Source organism: Ascaphus truei, chromosome 21 (assembly GCF_040206685.1).
Source record: "Ascaphus truei isolate aAscTru1 chromosome 21, aAscTru1.hap1, whole genome shotgun sequence".
In the NCBI taxonomy this organism is placed as follows: Eukaryota; Metazoa; Chordata; class Amphibia; order Anura; family Ascaphidae; genus Ascaphus; species Ascaphus truei.
The window spans coordinates 13691394-13713893 of NC_134503.1; the positions used below are offsets into that span (position 1 = coordinate 13691394).

General features: G+C 44.1%; 1 protein-coding gene across 1 annotated transcript in view; it reads right to left on the reverse strand.

Annotated features, from left to right (window-relative positions):
• The window catches only part of CACNA1B (calcium voltage-gated channel subunit alpha1 B), a 196777-nt gene that overhangs the window by 89214 nt on the left and 85063 nt on the right, over positions 1-22500 (reverse strand). Inside the window, exons 7-15 of the mRNA XM_075579527.1 lie at positions 15692-15795; positions 14108-14223; positions 13597-13653; positions 12573-12662; positions 3391-3600; positions 1862-1974; positions 955-1067; positions 614-745; positions 444-465 (exon numbers count right to left, since the gene is read on the reverse strand). Of these exons, the coding sequence (XP_075435642.1) occupies positions 444-465; positions 614-745; positions 955-1067; positions 1862-1974; positions 3391-3600; positions 12573-12662; positions 13597-13653; positions 14108-14223; positions 15692-15795 (957 nt within the window). The remainder of the gene's footprint in view (positions 1-443; positions 466-613; positions 746-954; positions 1068-1861; positions 1975-3390; positions 3601-12572; positions 12663-13596; positions 13654-14107; positions 14224-15691; positions 15796-22500) is intronic.

Here is a 22500-nt window from a genome sequence, read left to right on the forward strand (position 1 = left end):
AGAGAGAGAGAGCGAGAGAGAGAGAGAGAGAGAGAGAGAGAGAGAGAGAGAGAGAGAGAGAGAGAGAGAGAGAGAGAGAGAGAGAGAGAGAAAGGGAGAGAGAGAGAAAAGAAACTTGGCATGAAAAGAAAACCAGGAAGAGGAAATAAACAGATAGAGAAATGTGAGGATTGGAGATGGTGGAGAAGGGTCAAAAAGTAGATAATTATTAAGTGATAAGATAGAAATTAACTCTCTAGCTAATATAAGATCAGTGCATTATGAGATCATCTTCAGTATAAAAGTGTTAGGGAACATGGGAAAAGACAGTGACAGAGTATGAGAGGGACGGCCAACTCTAGTTCTCAAGGGCCACCAACCGACCAGGTATTGGGGATATTCCTGCGTCAGCACAGGTGGCTCAATCAGTGGCTCAGTCAATGGCTGAGCCACTTTTGCTGAACAGGGACATCCTTAAAACCTGACCTGTTGGTGGCCATTGAGGATTGGTGTTGGCCACCCCTGGTATACGAGGTACAAGGAAGACTGCTCAGATTATCCTGCTCGGCTTAGACCACTGGGAGCAGATGCTCTTCCCTTCCAAATGTAAACACTAAAAAAAAGACCTACTTACTGTCCTCCGAATAGCTGCATCCCAAGCAGAGCAAATACTACGATGAAGAGAAAGAGGAGAAAAAGCAGGCTGACAATTGACTTCATGGAGTTCAGCAGTGACACCACCAGATTTCTCAGGGAATTCCAGTACCTACATGGACAGCAGAACCACAATGAGCTTTACAGGGACCTCCCCATGGTCATTCTGCTCTTACAATCAGAAACACTGTGCTGAAACCTTAACCCTGCTGCTTCTTAGGCTGTACAACAGAAGCAACATATAGAACCCATGGAGTCTGTCCCGCACATACAATTTAAAGGAGGCCATAAAATGATCAAAGAATTGAGTAGTGAACTTACTTTGTGACCTTAAATATCCGGAGCAGACGTAGAGCTCGGAGGACACTGATCCCAAAAGAAGTACCTGGTTTCACCGCTGCCCATATCACCTCAAAAATACTGCCCACAATCACCTGTAACAGAAAGCAAAGGTATCACATAATATCAGACTGGACAGCATTGAAGGGAAAGCATGGCTCATAGGATCAGTACATCTGACAGCAACAAGTTACATTATTTAACTTTATAGGTGTAATCTCAACCAACATTTTCTAGACACATCATATGAACGAGTGGTCAGGTACTACACGAAATGTGATCCCCAAAAATCTACCCATGTAAAAACTCTTATACTTTTAAGAACCGGAACTATTTCAGAGATACTTCATACTGTACTGGCTATTTTCTAACGCAGAACAACTTGCATGCCTCTTTCTCCCTCCCATGTGAGGGCAGACATCTGATTCTCTACACCCATGTTGCTCAATTCCAGGCAGCGGGAATTTTCTGAGGGACTACCCTTTCAAAAAGTAAGGAAAAACAATCTTTTTGTTTTAGAGTTGTACCTTTACGTCACCCTGGTGCGGTTTCTTGGTGCTATGTCCAACATTGAGCGCTTTAAATCTTGGAAATAGTTTGTATATGAGTTTTCAAGACCTCACAAGCCTGCAAAATGTCTATGCAATATTGTGAGCTGGGGAACAATGCATGAAGTTTAATTCAAGTAAAAGGGACTTAATGCATCTTCAACAATATGTTAGCCAGCTTCTCAGTACACTGAACAGAGGGTATGTTTTTACTAGTGGAATACGCCTAATACAACTCTAAGGAGCAATACGAATGATTTCAACCTGCATTGTGCATAGGTCCAACACAACCCTTGAATGTTTATATTTCCATTCCAGTCTAGGACCTCTCTAAAACTCACCCCAAAATCGAAGCAGTTGAAGGATGAGTGGAAGTAATGCCGAGGTCCAAGGCCGTACATCTTCATAGACATTTCCGTCAGGAAAAGTCCCAGGAAAACAAACTCTGCAAAATCTGCGGAGGATGCAATAAGAAAATCGGTCCTATCTGAATGTTCATTCCCGTCCCTATGCTACAAAACGGGTACATTACACGTAGCAGCAGCACACGTAGCCTCTGATAAGCCCTGTCTGCCAGCACCGAGCAGTCATAGCGTTGGACAGTGTAGTATAACAGGATAAGGTTATATATGGAGATGAGGTCATAGGCTGTTTGATTGCTTCCAATTGGCTAAATGTAATGACTGAATGGTAACATGATGCCTATAACCACTCCTGTAGTAACAGTCTTTTTGATGGAAAACAGACTCACTCACTTGAGATTGGTCTCCGTCAGCCAGATGTGTAGTAATATGAGTATTATGTTAACCCAGAGAAAGGGAATAGCAAACTTATACATGGCATTAAACCATCCCAGACCCTTACAGCTAGATGACCGTGGAGCACTGCGATAAGTCTTGTCCAATAACTCAATATAAAGGGCCATATTTACGATGTGGTGTTAATCCATTAGACACATTCTGTGCTGGAAGACACCTGGTGAACCATTCACTTGAATGGGCTGTAAAGAGTCGTATTTACTTAGCCGCACTGGAAGGTATTTTATTCTGTAGCATAGTTTAGTAAATTTGTCCCTATTATTAATACATTAACCCTATATAGTTTTGATGACACAATCAGTACTTTGATATATTTTGTTTTACAGCACCACAAAAAAATAAGTACACTCCATCAATATATGATTAACAGCTGCAAATATGAATGGAAACCTTGTGGCAGGGGATGCTTGTATAATGAAGAGACTTTTGTCTAAGGAGTGTTGTGGGAGTCAAACAGAGACAATGGTTTTTCTACAGTACCTGGTCATTATAAAAAAGCAGAGATGTCCAAAGCGGTACCTATGGCCATTAGTTGTATGGAAGTGAAGGGAGTAATAGTGACTTTAATAGGCGTCAGCTGGAAAAATAGAGATGGCACTAGTGGAAAGACCTTTACGTTTTTTTGAAGATGTAAGTTATATGAATTAGTATGTCTAAAACTGCGCTTTTACACAAAGAATGCCCTAATTTCAATTATATCTATGAGAGCAAACAGTACCCACGTTAAAAGTGAGCAAAGCAAGTTAACAGCAGATACTGTATCTGGAGAATTATATTGTTGAAGAATGAAAGTTAATCATCACTGTAGAAAGCATAACAAACCTTATTAAGTGGCCATATCCACTACAAGCTGGGTCTGAGGTTTGAATGTGTTTTCTGGATATTTGAAGCATTTGGGGTTATTCATTAAACTGCAATAGTGCCGATCAGAGCACTATTGCACAACAACTCCAATGGAAGACAATGGGCGTTTCCATGCAACAGTGTTCAGATTGGCATTATCGCAGTGCAATGAATAATCCCCGTTGTGTTGGGGATCGGCAGATACTTACATAGGGCATCCGTGAGCCACTGTGGCTGGTCATAGTGTACGATGGCGACACAGAGTGTGTTTAGTGCGACTACACAGAGCACGAACCAATAGAAACTCTGAGCCTTCACCATGCGTCGGATGAAGAACCGGAACATCTTTTCCTTGCGGCGAAGGTAGGACGAGCTCTCGTTCTTCCCACTTTTCAGGCTTGAGCGGGCAAAAGGGGAACCTGCAGGGAGGGAGCAGAGGTCCCAGGGGACCCAAACTCTCATTATAGTTCTATTCCTAACACAGCTCTTAGATAGAGATACTTCCAGTCTAGAGATTAAACTCTCACGAGCAGGGTCCTCGTGACTTTTTGTGTGTTTGTGCTTATTTGGTTTGACATTATGTTTAATGCCATTTATATCCCCCTGTTACCCCCATTGTATGGCGTTGTGGAATATGTTGGAGCTTTATAAATAGACAATAATAATAATTAGCATGGTCATTTCAAGTATTATATACCATTCAGCTACACCATGAGGACATCGCTGCCAAACACCTCGGGACTAGTGCCCAGTGGTGCCACCTTACTGTCCATTCTCATTAATGGACTGTAATGTGCTTTGTAACTTAGCACCACTTAGTAGATATAGCTGTGAGCCTTATAATAATGAATACTAGACCCCAAAGTGCTGTATATTAACTCATTCAGTTGATAAGGGGGCAAAAAGGTGTAAAAGGGCACGACTTTGGGGCACGATCCAGTTTTTCGTTGACCACTAAAGTTGAACATCTTCTTTTGTTTTAGAAGACTGCCATAGATGAGCGTGATATATACTTTGCCATTTGTTAAAGGGGTGGCCAAATAGGTGACACTGCTTTAGTTAATATTATTTTTCTTACGAAACTATCTTCTCACTGCCCCAATCTCTCGTTAGGAGAATATGAATTCAGTAATAGGATTGGTTTTCTTCTGGAAAGATGTTCTCATAATGGAAATGTCATTTCTTATAACATTAGCTGTAGGTATATAATACACAATCAGCTTGTAATTGGCTTGGATGATTTTTGGTAACATTGTTAACCACAGAGCAATTGAAGGTGTTCTGAGATGTCCTTAGGACTCGAAGAGACATTTCCAGCCTTAATTATACATTGCTTGTCCACAGTTCATTATTTATAGAATGGTCACTGAAGCAGAAACCTACTGTGACAGAAACCAGGGGATGGTAATAAATTCCGTATATAGGGCTCCCAGGATACTAGACAGTTTCTATCCTGTTTGGCCTGGGAGTGCAGCCTTATAATACATACACTCCATCCCACAGTTTGGCAAGCGCTGGAACTGAGGGATGAGAGATCCAGACCAGAGTTTGTCTGCTGCCTGATTTCTGTCACCTGTCATGCTAATTAGGAATCAGGTATGAAAGACTGATTTCCTGTTTGCTCTGGTCTCCCCACAAGAGCCAGGAGGCTGGAAGGCTGCTGAACTACAGAGGGGAGAAGCCTCTTCCCCAAACAGGTTCAATCTTTCTGTTCATTTGTGTAAGACTGCAAAAGTACCGTGTTTTGATGTTGGAAGTGGAAAAGCCACTTCCAACCCTGAGTCAGGGATATCTAAGTTAAGTTATCGCTCAGGTGAGCAGCTTTTGTTTTGATCTGTTTTCTGATGTATGCACTGTGGCAGTCTCAGTGCCTGGGACTGAATAAACCAGGCATAGCCTGTTTAAAGGAACAGTACGGCACGCCTCATCATTTAACCTACCCTAAAAGACCGTGTTCTAAACAGTCCCGGACAAACGATGGAGCCCCGGAGTAAGCCGTTTGTCACATATGGTGGAGAATGCGGGCAGAGCACTAGGGGGTCTGCGGGTTGAAGAACTTTGAAAAAAAAAAAAAAAAAAAAAAAGTTTTTTTCATCCTCTGCAAACAAGATGGAAGACGTGGTGGGTGCGCTGGTACGCAATGTCGCTGCCCAGAAAGACGCGAATGAAACCCAGCAACAGCTGTTAATAGCCCAGCAAGAAACTAATGCAAACCAGCAGCAGACGAATGCAGCCCATCAACAGCTGCTAATAGCCCAGCAAGAGATTAATGCCAACCAGCAACAGGCGAATGCCAACCAGCAACAGGCGAATGCCAACCAGCAACAGGCGAATGCAAACCAGCAACAGACGAATGAAGCCCTGCAAAACGCGAATGCAAACCAGCAAGAGACAAACCGCTTGCTGAGAGAGGAGCAACAGCGGTTCGCTCAGGGCTTACAGCAGGAACTCGAGATCCTGAGGGGGACTATCAGTAACCTTCCACTGGCAGCGGCAGCCCCAGTACCGAAAATGACCAGGGCAAGCCACTACCTTCAGAAGATGGGACCCTCGGATGATGTGGAAGCCTATCTTCTCACGTTTGAACGCACGGCACAGAGAGAGGGATGGCCAGAAGCTGAGTGGGCTGGTCTAATCGCACCCTTCCTAAGCGGCGAACCCCAGAAGGCTTACTTTGATCTAGAGCCAGCCGAAGCTAACGTCTATGCAAAATTGAAGTTCGAGATCCTCGCCCGCCTCGGCGTAACCACGGCTGTTCGCGCCCAAAGGTTTCACGCATGGTCCTTCACGATGGATAAAGCCACCCGAAGCCAGATGTATGACCTCATCCACCTCGCCCGGAAGTGGCTACAACCCGAGATCAACTCAGCCAGCCACATCGTGGAACGGTTGGTCATGGACCAGTTCTTGAGGAAACTTCCCTCTGCCTTACGCCGTTGGGTCAGTCGGAGTGACCCCCACAATGCGGATGAGCTTGTGGCCCTCGTAGAAAGGTACAATGCAGCAGAAGAGCACCCGCAACCCACAGTCGTGGAGCAACCCCACTACCCGAGGTTCCAGGACTCTTCCAGAGACGGTAAAAGGGTACCGGGGTTAAGGGGCGCTGAAGAGCGGCGACCACCTTCACGCAGCACCAGCAACAGTGGTTCGCACACTAAGGGCAATAGCCAACATGGGGAGCCGGGAAAAGGCTCTAAGTGGGACACAGACTATGTACCTAAATGTGTAAATTGTCATGAGAGGGGCCACACAGCAAAAATCTGCCCACTAAATGATGAGCCCATGCAATGCAACAGCGTGGAACCTTATTCGCTGTTGTCCCAATGTATGGGCCCTAGCCCAGAGGACCCCTTGAATAACCATCTGTGGGCATTTGTAAAGGTTAATGGTAAGAGGGTTCGGGCACTTCTTGACTCTGGGAGCATGGTCACACTAGTGTCCGAATACCTCTTGCCCATTAAGAAGAAACAGGGAAACAGTTCACAAAGAGTGGCAATTTGTTGTATACATGGGGATAATCATGAATATTCCACTGTTGATGTTTTTTTTGAAACAGAGTTTGGTTCTTTAGATTTCAAGGTGGGTATTGTACCCAAACTGGCACATGATGTGTTAATAGGGACCGACTTTCCCCATTTTCTAAAAATGTGGTCCCCCGCTCAGAATAGCACCCAGAGTTCAATAGCGGACCATAATGAAGTATTAGAAGAAACAAATCCTTTCCCTTTTTCAGAAATGGAGGTTGACGAGGGCCCAAATAAGAAGGGGGAAAAGGAGGAGTGCTGTAAAATTCCCTTCCCCATCACTACTTTGGTAGGGAATACCCCAAATCAAGATGTTGAGCAGACACTTACCACCCCAGAACCGGATAAGACCCTCGCTGACATAGAGGTCAGTCCTGGGAGTTTTAAGAAGGCCCAGTGGGAGGACCCCACATTAGCGGTAGCAAGGGGAAATATACGGGACCAGAATAGTACTCCTGGCCAACCAGATAGGTCACTTGCTTACCCCTACTTCGAGGTAGAGAACGACCTAGTATATCGGGTTGATAAAAGGAAATCAGTTACAACTAAACAATTGTTGGTACCACGGACATTCCGTAACGTAGTATTACACCTCGCACATAGTCATCCATTGGGGGGACACCTAGGGGTGGAAAAGACAAAAGAAAAGGTTCTTCGAAGCTTCTATTGGCCTGGGGTTCTGGCAGAAATTACGAATTATTGTTCCTCGTGCCCAGAATGTCAGATCACCGCCCCGTTCAAGGCGTACCGCAGCCCATTGGTACCCCTTCCCATAATAGAGGTACCATTTGACCGGATTGCTATGGATCTAGTAGGACCCCTAATAAAGTCTGCTAGGGGACATCAGCATATATTGGTAATATTAGATTATGCCACCCGATATCCGGAGGCAGTTCCCCTACGTAGCACCTCAGCTAAAAACATAGCAAAAGAGTTAGTAGTTCTGTTTTCCCGGGTCGGGATTCCTAAAGAGATTCTATCTGACCAGGGAACACCATTTATGTCCCAAGTAACGAAAGAGCTATGTAAACTCCTAAAAATCAAGCATCTCAGAACCTCAGTCTATCACCCACAAACAGATGGTTTAGTGGAAAGGTTCAATAAAACCTTAAAGAGCATGTTACGGCGGGCGGTTGATAAAGATGGGAAAAACTGGGATTGTTTGTTACCGTACCTGTTATTTGCCATTAGGGAAGTTCCCCAATCATCCACTGGCTTCTCCCCGTTTGAACTATTGTATGGCCGACACCCAAGGGGCTTACTGGATATAGCCAAAGAGACTTGGGAACACGAGGTTACCCCTTACAGAAGTGTAATAGAGCATGTTGCCCAGATGCAGGACCGCATTGCTGCAGTCCTACCCATAGTGAGGGAACACATGGAGAAAGCTCAAGAAGCACAGAGGAATACATATAATAAGGGTGCTAGGGTCAGAATTTTTTCTCCAGGTGATAGGGTACTAGTTCTGGTTCCCACCGTGGAGAGTAAATTCCTTGCTAAATGGCATGGGCCATATGAGGTCTTGGAAAGAGTGGGAGAAGTAAATTATAAGGTAAGACAGCCAGGTAGGAGGAAACCTGAGCAAATTTACCATATAAACCTACTCAAGCCCTGGAAAGATAGAGAAGTCTTGTTAACCCTAGTACCCCCAGGTCCGTCAGAGAATCAAGAAACTGACCCAGAGGTTAGCATAGCTGAAACCCTGTCTGTTCATCAGAAACGAGAGGTTCAGAATTTAGTGAAAAGAAACAAAGAAATCTTCTCTATACGGCCAGGTAGAACTAGCGTAATTGAACATGACCTAGTCTCTGAACCGGGGGTCCGAGTTAACCTTAAACCGTACCGAATCCCAGAGGCCAAAAGAAAGGCTATAAGTTTAGAGGTTAAAAAAATGCTAAAACTAGGTGTAATTGAGGAATCCCAAAGTGGGTGGAACAGCCCTATAGTCTTAGTCCCAAAGCCAGATGGTACAACAAGGTTTTGTAATGACTACCGGAAACTAAACGCGGTGTCAAAATTTGATACTTATCCTATGCCCAGGGTAGATGAACTTGTAGAGAGACTGGGCAAAGCCCGATATCTCACAACCCTAGACCTAACAAAAGGGTACTGGCAGGTTCCCCTCACAGAAAGGGCAAAAGAAAAGACAGCCTTCTCAACCCCAGACGGCCTCTTTCAGTATAAGGTGTTGCCTTTTGGCTTACATGGAGCTCCCGCCACATTCCAAAGAATGATGGATAAAATTTTAAAACCACATGCTCGGTATGCTGCCGCCTACCTGGATGATGTGGTAATCCATAGTGAAGATTGGCAATCCCACCTTCCAAAGGTCCAAGCTGTGCTTGACGCAGTCCGGTCTGCTGGACTAACTGCTAACCCCGCTAAATGCACTATTGGTCTGGAGGAGGCCAAGTATCTGGGATATTCTATTGGCAGAGGTTTACTCAAACCCCAAACACTCAAAGTGGAGGCGATACAAAATTGGCCAAGGCCAGTTACAAAAAAACAAGTAAGGACCTTTTTGGGGTTAATTGGGTACTATAGAAGGTTTATTCCCAATTTTGCAACTAAGGCAACCCCACTAACTGACCTCACAAAAGCAAGAGGACCGCTAATGGTAAAGTGGTCCCCCGAAACCGAACAGGCCTTTAGAAGCCTGAAAGAAGCTCTCTGTGCCCAACCAGTGTTGGTCACACCTGACTTCTCCAAAGAGTTCGTAGTCCAAACCGACGCATCTGAGGTAGGGCTGGGGGCGGTACTCTCCCAGGAGTCTCAAGGTGAGGAGCACCCCATCCTTTATTTAAGTAGGAAACTAAATCCCCAGGAGAAAAATTACTCCATAGTAGAGAAAGAGTGTCTCGCAATAAAGTGGGCTGTAGAGACGCTCAAATACTACCTGTTGGGGAGAAAATTCCGGTTGGTCACAGATCATGCACCCCTTACCTGGATGTGTCAAAACAGGGAAAAGAATGCTAGAGTGACCAGGTGGTTCCTAAGCCTACAACCCTTTAAATTTTCTGTGGAACACAGGTCAGGGCACAAACATGGCAATGCTGACGGGTTGTCAAGGATGCACTCCCTAATATCCATGGTCGCTCATCCCTCGAGGTCTGAGCTGGGGGGGAGGATATGTGACAGAAACCAGGGGATGGTAATAAATTCCGTATATAGGGCTCCCAGGATACTAGACAGTTTCTATCCTGTTTGGCCTGGGAGTGCAGCCTTATAATACATACACTCCATCCCACAGTTTGGCAAGCGCTGGAACTGAGGGATGAGAGATCCAGACCAGAGTTTGTCTGCTGCCTGATTTCTGTCACCTGTCATGCTAATTAGGAATCAGGTATGAAAGACTGATTTCCTGTTTGCTCTGGTCTCCCCACAAGAGCCAGGAGGCTGGAAGGCTGCTGAACTACAGAGGGGAGAAGCCTCTTCCCCAAACAGGTTCAATCTTTCTGTTCATTTGTGTAAGACTGCAAAAGTACCGTGTTTTGATGTTGGAAGTGGAAAAGCCACTTCCAACCCTGAGTCAGGGATATCTAAGTTAAGTTATCGCTCAGGTGAGCAGCTTTTGTTTTGATCTGTTTTCTGATGTATGCACTGTGGCAGTCTCAGTGCCTGGGACTGAATAAACCAGGCATAGCCTGTTTAAAGGAACAGTACGTGACGCCTCATCATTTAACCTACCCTAAAAGACCGTGTTCTAAACAGTCCCGGACAAACGACGGAGCCCCGGAGTAAGCCGTTTGTCACACTACACACACACAATAAGGCTACAATGACAAGAATGTAAAGGGGAGGGTTGTGTTCTTCATATGATGGTGCCTTCACGTTGTTTAAAAATATTCTTATTTGAAGGAGATTACTCTTACTGGGATTCTTCTCTTCTGATAGCGCTCAAAGGTGAGATGTACATAGAGTATATGCATTTATAAAAGGTATTTTTCTTATACAGTATGAAAGAACATATCAGGGAGTGACTGGGTTCTAATTGGAGCATGTTCTTAGAATAGGCATTCCCATCATGTGAGGAGTTGCATGGTTTTCTTGTTAGAAAGGTCTTGTCATCGTTTATTGTTCCATGGAAGTTGGAATGTTGGCATTATAGTCATGGCCGTCTTAACAGCATTATAGGCCCCCGGGCAAAGCAGGGCACTGCGCCCTGCCTACACAACCCCTGCTTCCGATAATGGAAATGCCACACTGTCAGCAATTGTTGTCCCCAGCCGTTAATTGCCTCCCGCGAATCCGTTACAATATTCTGCTTCCATAACATTGCAAGCAATAAAAACGGCAACATTTCTCTCTCGCGAATGCAGACACGCCAACTCTCCGCTACAAGTTGTAATTTTTCCCCTTCTACCGAGTTAGCGGGAGATTTGAATGTTGAGGCGGGTGATCGGAAAATTAGTGTTAAATTCTGGTCTGTGCATAGATTAGGGTGGGGCCCCTATGCTCGTGGGGCCCCCGGGCAGCTGCCCAGCGTGCCCGTGAGTTAAGACGGCACTGATTATAGTGTGTTCTTATCAGAGGGTTCGCACAATGGTCAGTATAGAAATTGGATTGTTGGGATAATTATAGCAGACTATGATATTTCGATTTTTTAGCAGGAATTATTAACCCCTTCCACACCACAGGGGCCAGTAACGCAATGCTCTGCTGTGAAGGGGTTAAGGAACACGCCAGGGATATCAGATGTTCATAATTGGTGGATGATCGGATCAGAGGGATTCTTTGTAGCTGAAGGACACATCAGCATGTGTAAAATATATTACACAGGGTTCCCTTATGGGTCCTAGATGTCCCTTTAATGCAGGAGCTGCTCCCATAGAAAGGAGATGGTAAATTCGGTAGGTGTTCTTATTAGAGCTGTTCTGATTACAGGGATTGTCCCAGCAGGTGGGATCTGTAATCAGGGGATATTCTTGTATTAGGAATTCCTCATTGGTAAGTCCTGAATAAGTAATTTTCCACTGGCTGTAAGGAGATGTGTTTTATTTTAAGTTGCCATAATTTATAGCAGTCATCAGTAAAAGATTACACAAGATAATAGGGGGGAACAAGAAATTGTGGAAGAAATCAGCCCATCTTCTGACTTGGATATACAAGGGTTAATGCTTACATTTCATATCTACATTATGAGACGTTCCTTCACTTGTCTTCCCTCCCCCCCCACTCCATGAACGAACAGATCAATAACCCATTGATTGGTGAGCGAGAGCAAAGTGCCTAACACAAGCTACTGTATAGTAATCCATCCGTAATGGACCCGTTTCTGTGTCAATATGACTAGAAGCTGTTCTGATGTCGTGAGCCAGCATCCTCTAACCACTGTACAGCTAAAGGGCTGGAAATCTGCATGAGATGTCTGATACACAGGCTGTACTGCTGCCTACATTCTCACAAAGAGCTTCATTCCCACCGGGAGAATCCTTATGAACTATTGTGAGCTCACATTCAGTAGGTTTTACTCCTGCCAATGAATGAACCGCTGCTTAAGCCTCATTCTTTCAATGCGAGCTTGTTGTAAATATCGGTTCGCTCTTGGGGCTGTGTCTGCTTCTAGTTTCTAAAGTGTTGCACATGTTTGTGCTCAAACTCAGTCCTCAAGGGTTACCAACAGGACAGGTTGTAAGGATAGCCCTTCTTTGGCAAAAGGTGGCCCAATCAAAATGACTGAGCCACTGATTGAACCACCAGTGCCGAAGTCCTTGAGGTCCACGTTTGAGCACCACTGCTTCTAGAACATTTCTAAACCTGGGATATGATATCACTCATGTCTTTGACTCCAATAGTGGTTAACCACTTTATTGATGGAGGGGTAAAGAGGTAAAATGAAACCTAAAGAATCTGGAGGCTCAACTCACCCACAGAGCAGATATCAGTGAAGTGGTCGTCCCCCTCCTCAGCATGAATAAGGTCATTCTTGCTTTTCTTAATGGTCGCTCTCTTCAGCACTAGGTGGGAGAATAAGGACCATATTTATACACGAAGCGTTGCTATGGCATGACACATTCCTGTGCCGAAAGACACTTTACAGCTTATTCACTTGAATCGGCGGTAAGGAGCCATTTTTACTAAGCGGTGCCAGATGGTGTCTTATGCAGTAGCACTGCTTAGTAAACAATAAAGGAATGTAAATGTCAAATCACTATATATATAAAACTCACTTCCCTGCCAGACTCCCCATTTGTATGTATAGTATGATGGCTTACATAGCTCAGGATGAGCCACTAATTTGTCTCTTTACATTTCCTTCTGAATTTTTTTAATTCCCTCCTCTCAATAGTAAACACAAGGTTACAAACTCCAGAATGACCTGCACTCCCAACCTGGAGTCATTTGTTCACCTCGGTTGCCAGCTATATTTCAGCCTGCAAGTGCTGGTCTGCTAAGTGCTTTCTACGTAGCAGGGAATTTCCATTCTCGATTTGCAACGGCGTGAAAATATGTATTTGGAAGCACATGCGATAAACATGATTTAAGTCATCAACATCCTTAATATTCATTACATGGGGCTATTTGTGCCTTTAATAAACCATTTGGTAATTCATATAAACTTATTCAGCCATCACATGTCCTATTAATTTTATAGGGAAATAGTAATAAATTGGTAATTAAGCTTCATGAAGTACTGCAGTTTCATGACTCACAGCCCCTAGGTTTTCATGGGACCATGACATCTTGCAAAGCATTGATATGTCAGACGCATTCGAAGGTAATGGCCAAGGATTATTTAAGGAGTAAAACTGCAATAGCATAGCGGATTTTGTAAGACACATCTTGGTCAATTAGGTGGCCTTATATACTGATGGCTCCTTTCTCCACCACACTGTCAACCACAACATAAGATGACTCCATTCCTTTTATGCACTTGATATCGTAACTCACCATCTAATGGGGACTTTTCTTCAGCATTCTTATCCTCCTCTGCCAGCATCACTTCCTCTGAGGGGCAAAGACACAGGATGAGAGCAAGAACCAACCATAACAATGTATTGTCTGGATTCTTACTCACGGAGCAATGCTCTCTCCCACTTATGTCACCAGCTCTCTGCTCCCTCAATGAGACACACATCGACTCTCTCCTACTTAAAGCCCCTCATTACACACTGACCCAAAGATCTCATCTCTCCCATTTGCTGACCAAGCTCATTCATTTTCTCTTCTGCGCTGACACACAACTTGCACTCCTCTTTCTCTTTTACCTCCCAGCTCTCTCTTCTCCCTGATATCTCTCACTTAACACAAGAGGTCATTGGCTTAAGAACGTAATGAGTTAAGATGAAAGGGGTGGGTGTGGGAGATCTCTAGCAATGGATGAGTGGCTACTGGAAATGACTTAAAGACACTGCCAGTACGTGACCTAAAAGACAACCATCAGAAAATCATGGGTTCTCACCAGCTTTGAATATCCACTCGAGATACCCATTGAGTTCACGTTCAATCTGCTGTTGCCGCCTCAGTTTGAGGAACGCACGCCGATTTTCTACCCTCTCACGCTCCTTGGCAAACTCCCTGCAAGAGAGGAGCGAAATGTTCAGGACTTCAAGGTGGCTGTTTTCTTGGGAGAAGTTTGAACCATATGATGTTAGAAGCGTTTGTTTGGGGCTTTCACTTTGAAATGATTCCATAGAACACGGTAAACTGCACAAAGGTGGAATTAAATGTGAGCACTTCCATTTCCGGTGTTTGATTACAAACTATTTTTAGAAAGACTGGGACTTTAGGCTTGTTCCTGTGGGAAGAATCCCAGAGATAACGGCTGGTTCGAGGCTCACCAGGGATATACATTTTTAGAAGGACTGGAACAAAAAACTCCCACCGGGCCGGCAAAAATAAGTGTTTCCAAAAACTGAAAGATGTGTGTTAATCACAGAAGTTGGAAAATATCTTTAATAGGGTAAGTATCAATAGTGGATGATACCATGAATATTTGTAAAAGGTCTATTGTTTAATCAGACCCCAATTAATGAAATATGCAACAGTGATTCCAGTCACTGTGAATTGTGCTGCATTATCCTTAACTATTTCTAAATATTGGCCATAATACACAGGGCTTACAAAATTGTTCTATGTCAATATTTCTCTTAAACTGAAAGCAGTAAGTGAATTGGAAAGTTAACTACATGAAGAAATTATCAATAACATCAAATTCTAGGAAAAAATGCATTTTTTAATTGGCTAAGTAAAAAGAGAAGAGAGAGAGAGAGAGAGAGAGAGAGAGAGAGAGAGAGAGAGAGAGAGAGAGAGAGAGAGAGAGAGAGAGAGAGAGAGAAAGAGAGAGACAGATAGAGAAAGAGAGAGACAGAGAGAGAAAGAGAGAGAAAAGAGGATCACAACCCTTGGACTTCTGTCAGAACTCACTCATGTTCTGATCTCTCAGTTGATGAATAATTTAGTCCCAGGAGCTCAGGGAAAGAGTGAGCTGTGCTTTGCTGTTTACCCCCTGATGGGCACAGTGATAGGTCAGTCTCAGGGATGTGAGAAAACAAGGCCTGGTGGCAGGGGGCTTCTAACGACAGGGAATATCTACAGGGTAGCTTTCCTCACTTCTCACAAGGGGGGTTTGGTGGATGAAGTGAGACCGAGTGGGAAACAGTTATGGTGCATAAATCAGGGGAAACAAAAAATAAGATGAGATAGGATGCAAGAGAAAGAGAATTGGGAGGAATAGAGAAAAGAAGAAAAACAGAAGACAGCGGTAGGAATGCTAATAAGAGAAAGAGCATGAAGACAGTTAACAGAAAGAGAGAGAATGTAGGAAAACATTAGAGAAGAGGAAGGAATATAAAAAGGGAGTGTATGGGAAGGACTTAAGGGAGTCAATGTATCAATCCAGTTGGAAGAGAGGGTGCAGACACATTTCAGCAGAGACCAAGAAGTAAAAGAAGTCCTGCCAGAAAGACAGGACTGGACGAGAGAGATAGAGAGACACACAAAGGGTGAGACAAAGAGAGGCTTTCTTTTGGCTCTTGATACTAACCCTGAGAGGACACCCAAAACCAGATTCAACATGAAGAAAGATCCAACGATGATGAGAGGAATGAAATAAAGCCAGTTCCACATGAACCCAACAGCATCATTTGTCTGCAACACACAGAGATAAACCCCATGAACAGCTTGACATGCATTTTAGACAAAAGAGGCAAGTAACAGAAGGACCTCAGGAGTTGGGGTGTTCAGTCCTAGTAGTAGACGGTGCTCGCTTTTGGCGATTTAAGTTGATTTATAAACAGGGCCCCCTCTATCCTCCAACCTCTGTCTTCATATAGGTAAGACTATAATGTCAATAAAGGGTCAAGGCACAAGGAATGACTGCATTTACAAGAATGCAGAGATTTACAACCATACACCTGTGAAATGTCACTTGGCAAACATCTGAAAGGGAAAGGCAGTGGGTGGAGGACTATACAAATTGGGAGTACAGATCCAAAGTGCGGGGAAACGGTTTCAGGCGAGGAGAATCCGGCTTGTGCAGCCAACACAACACAGACAAACAAATTCCTCAAAGTGCAGGTCTCCTCTAGGACAGAGATACAAAGTAGCACTCTACTCACACGTTCATAATGCAATGCTTCATGTAATGTGACAGCCAAGAACAGAGGAGAAACAATGTTTCAGGTCCCATATAGACCTTTCATTAGGTACCTGAAACGTTGGTTCTCCTCTGTTCTTGGCTGTTACAATAAATGAAGAATTGCATTGGTAACTTGTGAGTAGAGCGATACTTTGTACCTCTGTCCTAGAGGAGACCTGTACTTTCAGGAATTTGTTTATAAAAATTGGGGGCACCTTGAACTAATTGGTATATTTGCTTGGTGAGCTTATGTCCTAACCCCATCTACTACCCAATAGTTGTACAGGTCTCAAGTTGAAATAACTATAAGCTGTCACTTTGAACATTGGGGACGTCAAGAAACATTGAGCACTTTAAGCTTAACCTTTAATGGGCATTTTATAATGAGTTGTGTTTGTAACTTGTAAGCCTGTGCATTGAAAGTATGAGAGATAATAATGTATATGTGGAAATCTGAGTTTGTGGGAAGGGGAATGGTGAGTGTATGGGAATGGTGCATACAGTACATGGCAATATATCAGTGCATGAGAATGATGTGTGTGTATTGGAAGATGTGACAATACGAGTGTATGAAAGTATGTGAGAATGGTGTGTGGAGAGATGTAATGGGGGTAGAGTGTGAGTGTGTGACTGTGTGTGTGTGTTCTTCCTGTAATTGCACACACTGTGGCTGATGTTATCCCTACTCCCAGAACTGATTCATATTTAATAGATCCCTCAAGACACTTCCGGAAGATAGCAGGAAATTAATGATATTAACTTTGCCTGGGAAGAAAGAGAAAGACTATGCCTAAGGAGGCCTAGTCATGGAACAGGGGAGTGGGTGCGAATCATGCCTAGGGGTTTTTATTAATACGGACGGTCAGACAGGGATTAACCAATAATCTTGTCAATTCTTAAGGGCGCAAATCACTACAGAACATATCGATTTACAGCTGTAGGGGTTACAGTAGGTCACGAGGGGCCAGCCATTGACAGTGGAGGGAGGCTTAGGCGTTCCAGCACCAATACCCATCCAGGGCATTTTTCCCCCATTGGCAATCTTGTTACCAACCCCCTCCCCTGTGTTCTGCACGCTCTATAAATTCAGAAATAAATACCAGCCCTAAATCAGGTCGAAATGAGGCAGAGCAGTAAATATAAGACAGGTCGTGCTCCCGGCAGACTGCCTCTGCCTCCCTTCTCCACTCATTGCTAATGTGATTTAACATCCGCCTAGCCAACCAAGAGCATTAATAATTAACCCCTTCACTGTTTAAGAGACCTGCCGGGCACTGATGTGTTCCGTGAAGTGCACTCACTGCGCACAGCTTGAAACATCTATTCACAGCACACCCAGAAGCTGCATAGAGGATGCTACCCAGAAACTGCATAGAGGATGCTACCCAGAATACACGCTGCACTATTGTGGGGATTCTCTAACCATCCGGGCAGGCTCACGGTCTCATGAAGGATCTTTTTCATGATGCTTCGAAAGGGACGGAGGGGCGACAAATGATACTAAAGGAAGTGGATAATTACAACAAGCGACACAACAGCAGAAAGACACAGGACAGAGAGTGGGAGTGGGTATGCGGCATTGTCAAGTGGAAATTTTAATTAGCCTCTTCATTACCATATGCAATGCCATGCTGACCACTCTGCTAATAAATAGCATTAATACATATCACGGTGAGATGTCTCTGCTTTGCTGCACCCCATGTTTCTTCTTTGTCGGCAAAACCATTTTCCTGGGCTCCTGACGCTCCTTCAGTTTGCCTAATGGGAAAAGTTTCCAACGTGCGTGCAATCTGTTTGTTCAATATGCAAGCCCTCTAAATATATCCATGTCTCACGGCATCCCTTGGAAATGACATCCGAGTGTGGGTACCACAAGACGGGGACTGACTCGTATACAGTAATTAATAGCATATACAGATGATAGCTTCCCCAACATATAACTAAGGCGCTTTAATATATATAGTCCCACAAATTATATCTTGTGACAAGTGCCTGTGATCACTGCATTGTACATACACACTGTATACAAAATGTGTTGGAAGACAGGTACAGTTTTACATGTGGTACCAATTCAGCACATCAAAATATCAGATGCACCACTACAAACGTTTGCAAAACCATTGCAGGAACTGTGAAAATGTAGTATACAGTAGTGGGAAGCATTATACACCAAATCCGGAACTGTCTATAAAGCATTGCTTTGCAAGGAGCTCCTGGTACTTCTGGCACTCAAGTGGTTAAAAAATAACTGTAACATCCTGGCAGGCTCCATAAAATAAGGATAAATAACGTTAAATAAATCAGGAACGGATGTTATTTCCCTGAGGTTAACTGCGAACCCACACACCAAATTATATGCACAAATTAGGGTTGTCAGGTGGCTTCTCCAAACATACTGGACACAATGGTGGACAGTGCGACGCGCTCGAGAAAAGTCGGTGGGCAGGTATGTTATTTATTAATGATCTAACCGTAATGTCATTTTCTTCTAAATGTCATTCCAAATTTGCACCATTTAATATTCTATTTCATAAAAGAATTCTGGGGACGGAGCGCCCTTCTTTTACGAAATAGAATAGGAAATGGTGCAAATTGGTAGTGAAATTTAGATAAAATTACGTAACGGTCAAATCATTTATAAATAACATACCTGCAGCCATACTCTCACCCCCCAACCCCAACCCTCACCCCGTCCTCTGTTACGCCCCTTCATCCTCTCCCACCCCCTCATTCTCTCTACCATCCCCTCATTTTCTCTCCCACCCATCCCTCTCATTTTCTCTCCTCCCATCCCTCTCATGTTCTCTCCCCCCCATCCCTCTTATTTCCTCTCCCCTCCCATTCCTCCACCGTCCCCCCCCCCCCCACCCCTCCGCCAGAAAACACACACACCCTCAACTCTCTCCGCTCCCCACTATTTCCTCCACCTTGGCCATACTCCCAGGCTCCTGACACCTCCTCCTGATTGGCTGCATTATCCAGCGTCAGACAATCAGGGTGGAGGAAACTGCCTAGCCCAGCTCAAGGGAAATCCAGAGGACCCTAAAGCCGGTCAGGTCACTATGTCCAGTGAGGTAATGCCGGTATACACATACATGTCTGTTATTACCTCTCATATTTTACTGGACAGAGTGATTCTTCAGTAGAATATGACATGTTGTGTTATGTGGGGGTACAACATCATGTGCTAGTCCTCTACTAGTTATGAAATTATTGGGAATTGGTATGGAATACAAAGTGGGAATGAGTGGATAAATGCATTTTTGTACCACATTTATTTAACGCTAAATTGTTTATTGAAATGTAGATATACAGTAAATTCATTTTTCTTTGTTTAGGATTGTAGCTTCTTATTCCCTACAAAAACACCACTGACGGGATCCAAATATGTGTCTATCAGTGTGCCCCTGAATATCTTAGTCAAGGTACAGGCATACCCCGGTTTAAGTACACTCACTTTAAGTACACTCGCGAGTAAGTACATCTTGCTCAATAGGCAAACAGCAGCTCACGCATGCGCCAGTCAGCACGTCCTGAACAGCAATACCGGCTCCCTATCTGTACCGAAGCTGTGCGCAAGCGGGGAGACTATAGAGCCTGGTACAAATGCCTTATTTACATCAGTTATGCACGTATATGACGATTGCAGTACAGTACATGCATCGATAAGTGGAAAAAAGGTAGTGCTTCACTTTAAGTACATTTTCGCTTTACATACGTGCTTCGGTCCCATTGCGTACGTTAATGTGGGGTATGCCTGTATTACTGTATGTCTACTATCAGTGTGCCTTAATGTTGGGTGAGATTCACAACTGTATATATCATCTTCAGGACTGCTGATCCATAGCTGGAAGAAGGTTTCCCCAATGTGGTTGCAAGCCTCTCTTCTCCACATTGCTCCAAGAATTGTTCTGATTTCATCTTACCATCTACTTTTGTTCTTTTGATACCTCTTGGAATCCAGTCAGACTTTACTGTTGCCTCTGGTGACATAGATACATCCCTATCCAACAATGGTCATTTCTTCTTGTGATATGTCCAGCACACGGCCATTTAAATTTTTCCCCCTCATGATAATGTCACAGACTTGTGTTTGCTTTGAAACCTATTCATTCTTTTTCCTGTCTCTTCGGGTAATACCTAGCATACATCTCTCCATACAACTTTGAGTTGTCTGAAGCTTCTTAATTGTCTTCCCATTTAGAGCTTAAAGCAGCAGACCAAGCAATATTCTACATGTGTTTTTTTGTTTTTTTTAAATTAATCAGTTCTGTACTATGAGAAAATACTTGTAGCATTTTTTTTAAAACTACTCAATGACATTTTTAATGTATTATAATGTAACAAGCATTTTTTGTTTCTATAGCAACCATTTACAAAGTCACATCCCCTTCCTCTTCTGAAACAGGCTCTGGCACACCCCTTTTTGAGCCCTGCCCTCTCTCAAGCAGTGCACCAATTGTATCTAGTGACTGCCTGGTCACATAATCTTCCCCACAGAACTTTGCATCTTTGGTCCTCCTCTACTGCACTGACAGCCATTTAGTGAACCCCTGAGCCAAATCTTCACCGATCGATCACAGGCGAATGGATCAAATCAGCAACTTAGCGAATTACTTATCATTGTGTGGATTGATGCACATGTTAAAGGGGAAAAAAAACTAGCAGTTTGGATGGCTGCTGTTAGTTTCACATCCATAAGCACAACCAAGATACACATTGATCAAACATCTTATTTTTGAGGCACCGTGGAAGGCTCCCCTGAAAGATTGTTAATTAGAAAGGTTCCCATCTATTGATACTTTCTGGCAAAAAGTTCTAATCCATTTAGTTCTATCATTGTAGAGCTGACACATTTGTTGAACATATGTACGTATATCTTTATTTCTATTGTGCCCACTGTGTACTCAGCGCTTTACAAAAGAGACAGCACAGGGAATTATAATTACACAAGAAGTGAAGCAAACACAATCAGACAATAGAAAAAGAAATCCCTGCCCCAGAGAGCTTACAATCTAAGTGGGATGCTGGGAGACACAGAGACAGCAGGTGAGGGAATAAGTGCAGTAGATGGCAGAGCTCGGCCACAATGGTTGGTAGGAGAGACTGTGGGTGTGGAACAGAAGCCACGAGTCCAGGCTATTGAAACGCTTCATTTAAATGTGTGTTTTTACTTTGACTTAAAGTTGGAGAGAGAAGGTGCTTGGCGTATACTGAGTGTGAGGGAGTTCCACAGGTAAGGGGCAGCAAGGAACTATGGCCTGAACTAGGGTCCGTTGCAGGGCGACACAACCAATCCGGCGTTGAGTGCCGTTGACTTGAACGGCAGGTAACGCCGGATTGGGCAGGTTACCCAGCAACGGGCGTTAGTGAATCTCCCCCTATGTTAGTCAATGTTTTATTGTGTGTCGCTGTCCAGTAGTGGATTTCCCATTAGACCGGGCCTAGGGCGGCAGAGTTTTGGGGCGGACGCGCAATCGGCGCTTGCCAGCTGCTCATGCGCACGCGCGGGCCTGTACGTGCTGACTGCACATGTGCACGAGCGGCTGTCAAGCGCCGCACGTGATGTTACGCGACATCTCATCGCCATGCCAACAGGACGGCACGAGCTGGAGGAGGGCGGCACCGGGTAAGTGCCAAAGAGCTGTGGTTTTTTAAATCCGACACTGTCTGTGAGAGCGTTCGCCCCGCTGTATGAGACAGTCAGCGTACGTGACTATGAGTGCAGCAGAATGTATTCATCTCAGAGCGTGTTTCAGCGTGATTGCGTGTGTGTAGAATAAGCGCGTGTGGCAGCTGCCTGCAGCCTGTTCTAGATCACCATGTATAATAGATGGGAGTTTCACATCCCCGCTCTCTACTACAGAGAGAAATTCCCAGAGCCGCAGCACACACCTTCCAGAGCGTTACGCAAACACCTTTATCATTTTATAGCAGCTGCCACACTGATTTGAGGAGACCTCTTCTTGCCTTTTCCAATGCTTTTTTTAAATTATTTTACTCTGGTGCTGTTCTCAGGAGATATATGCTTTGTACTTTGGGTCTGGGAGTTTAAAATGGAGGCATCCTCGGAGACCAGTGCAGGCGAAAGGTTACCATGGTAACTATAGGTGCTACAGATGAAGAAAATCATGCTTTTTAACATTAAAAAAAAAACATTTAAAAAAAGCAAGACATGCTCGGAAGGCAAGATGCTAACATTATATTAGTTCAAT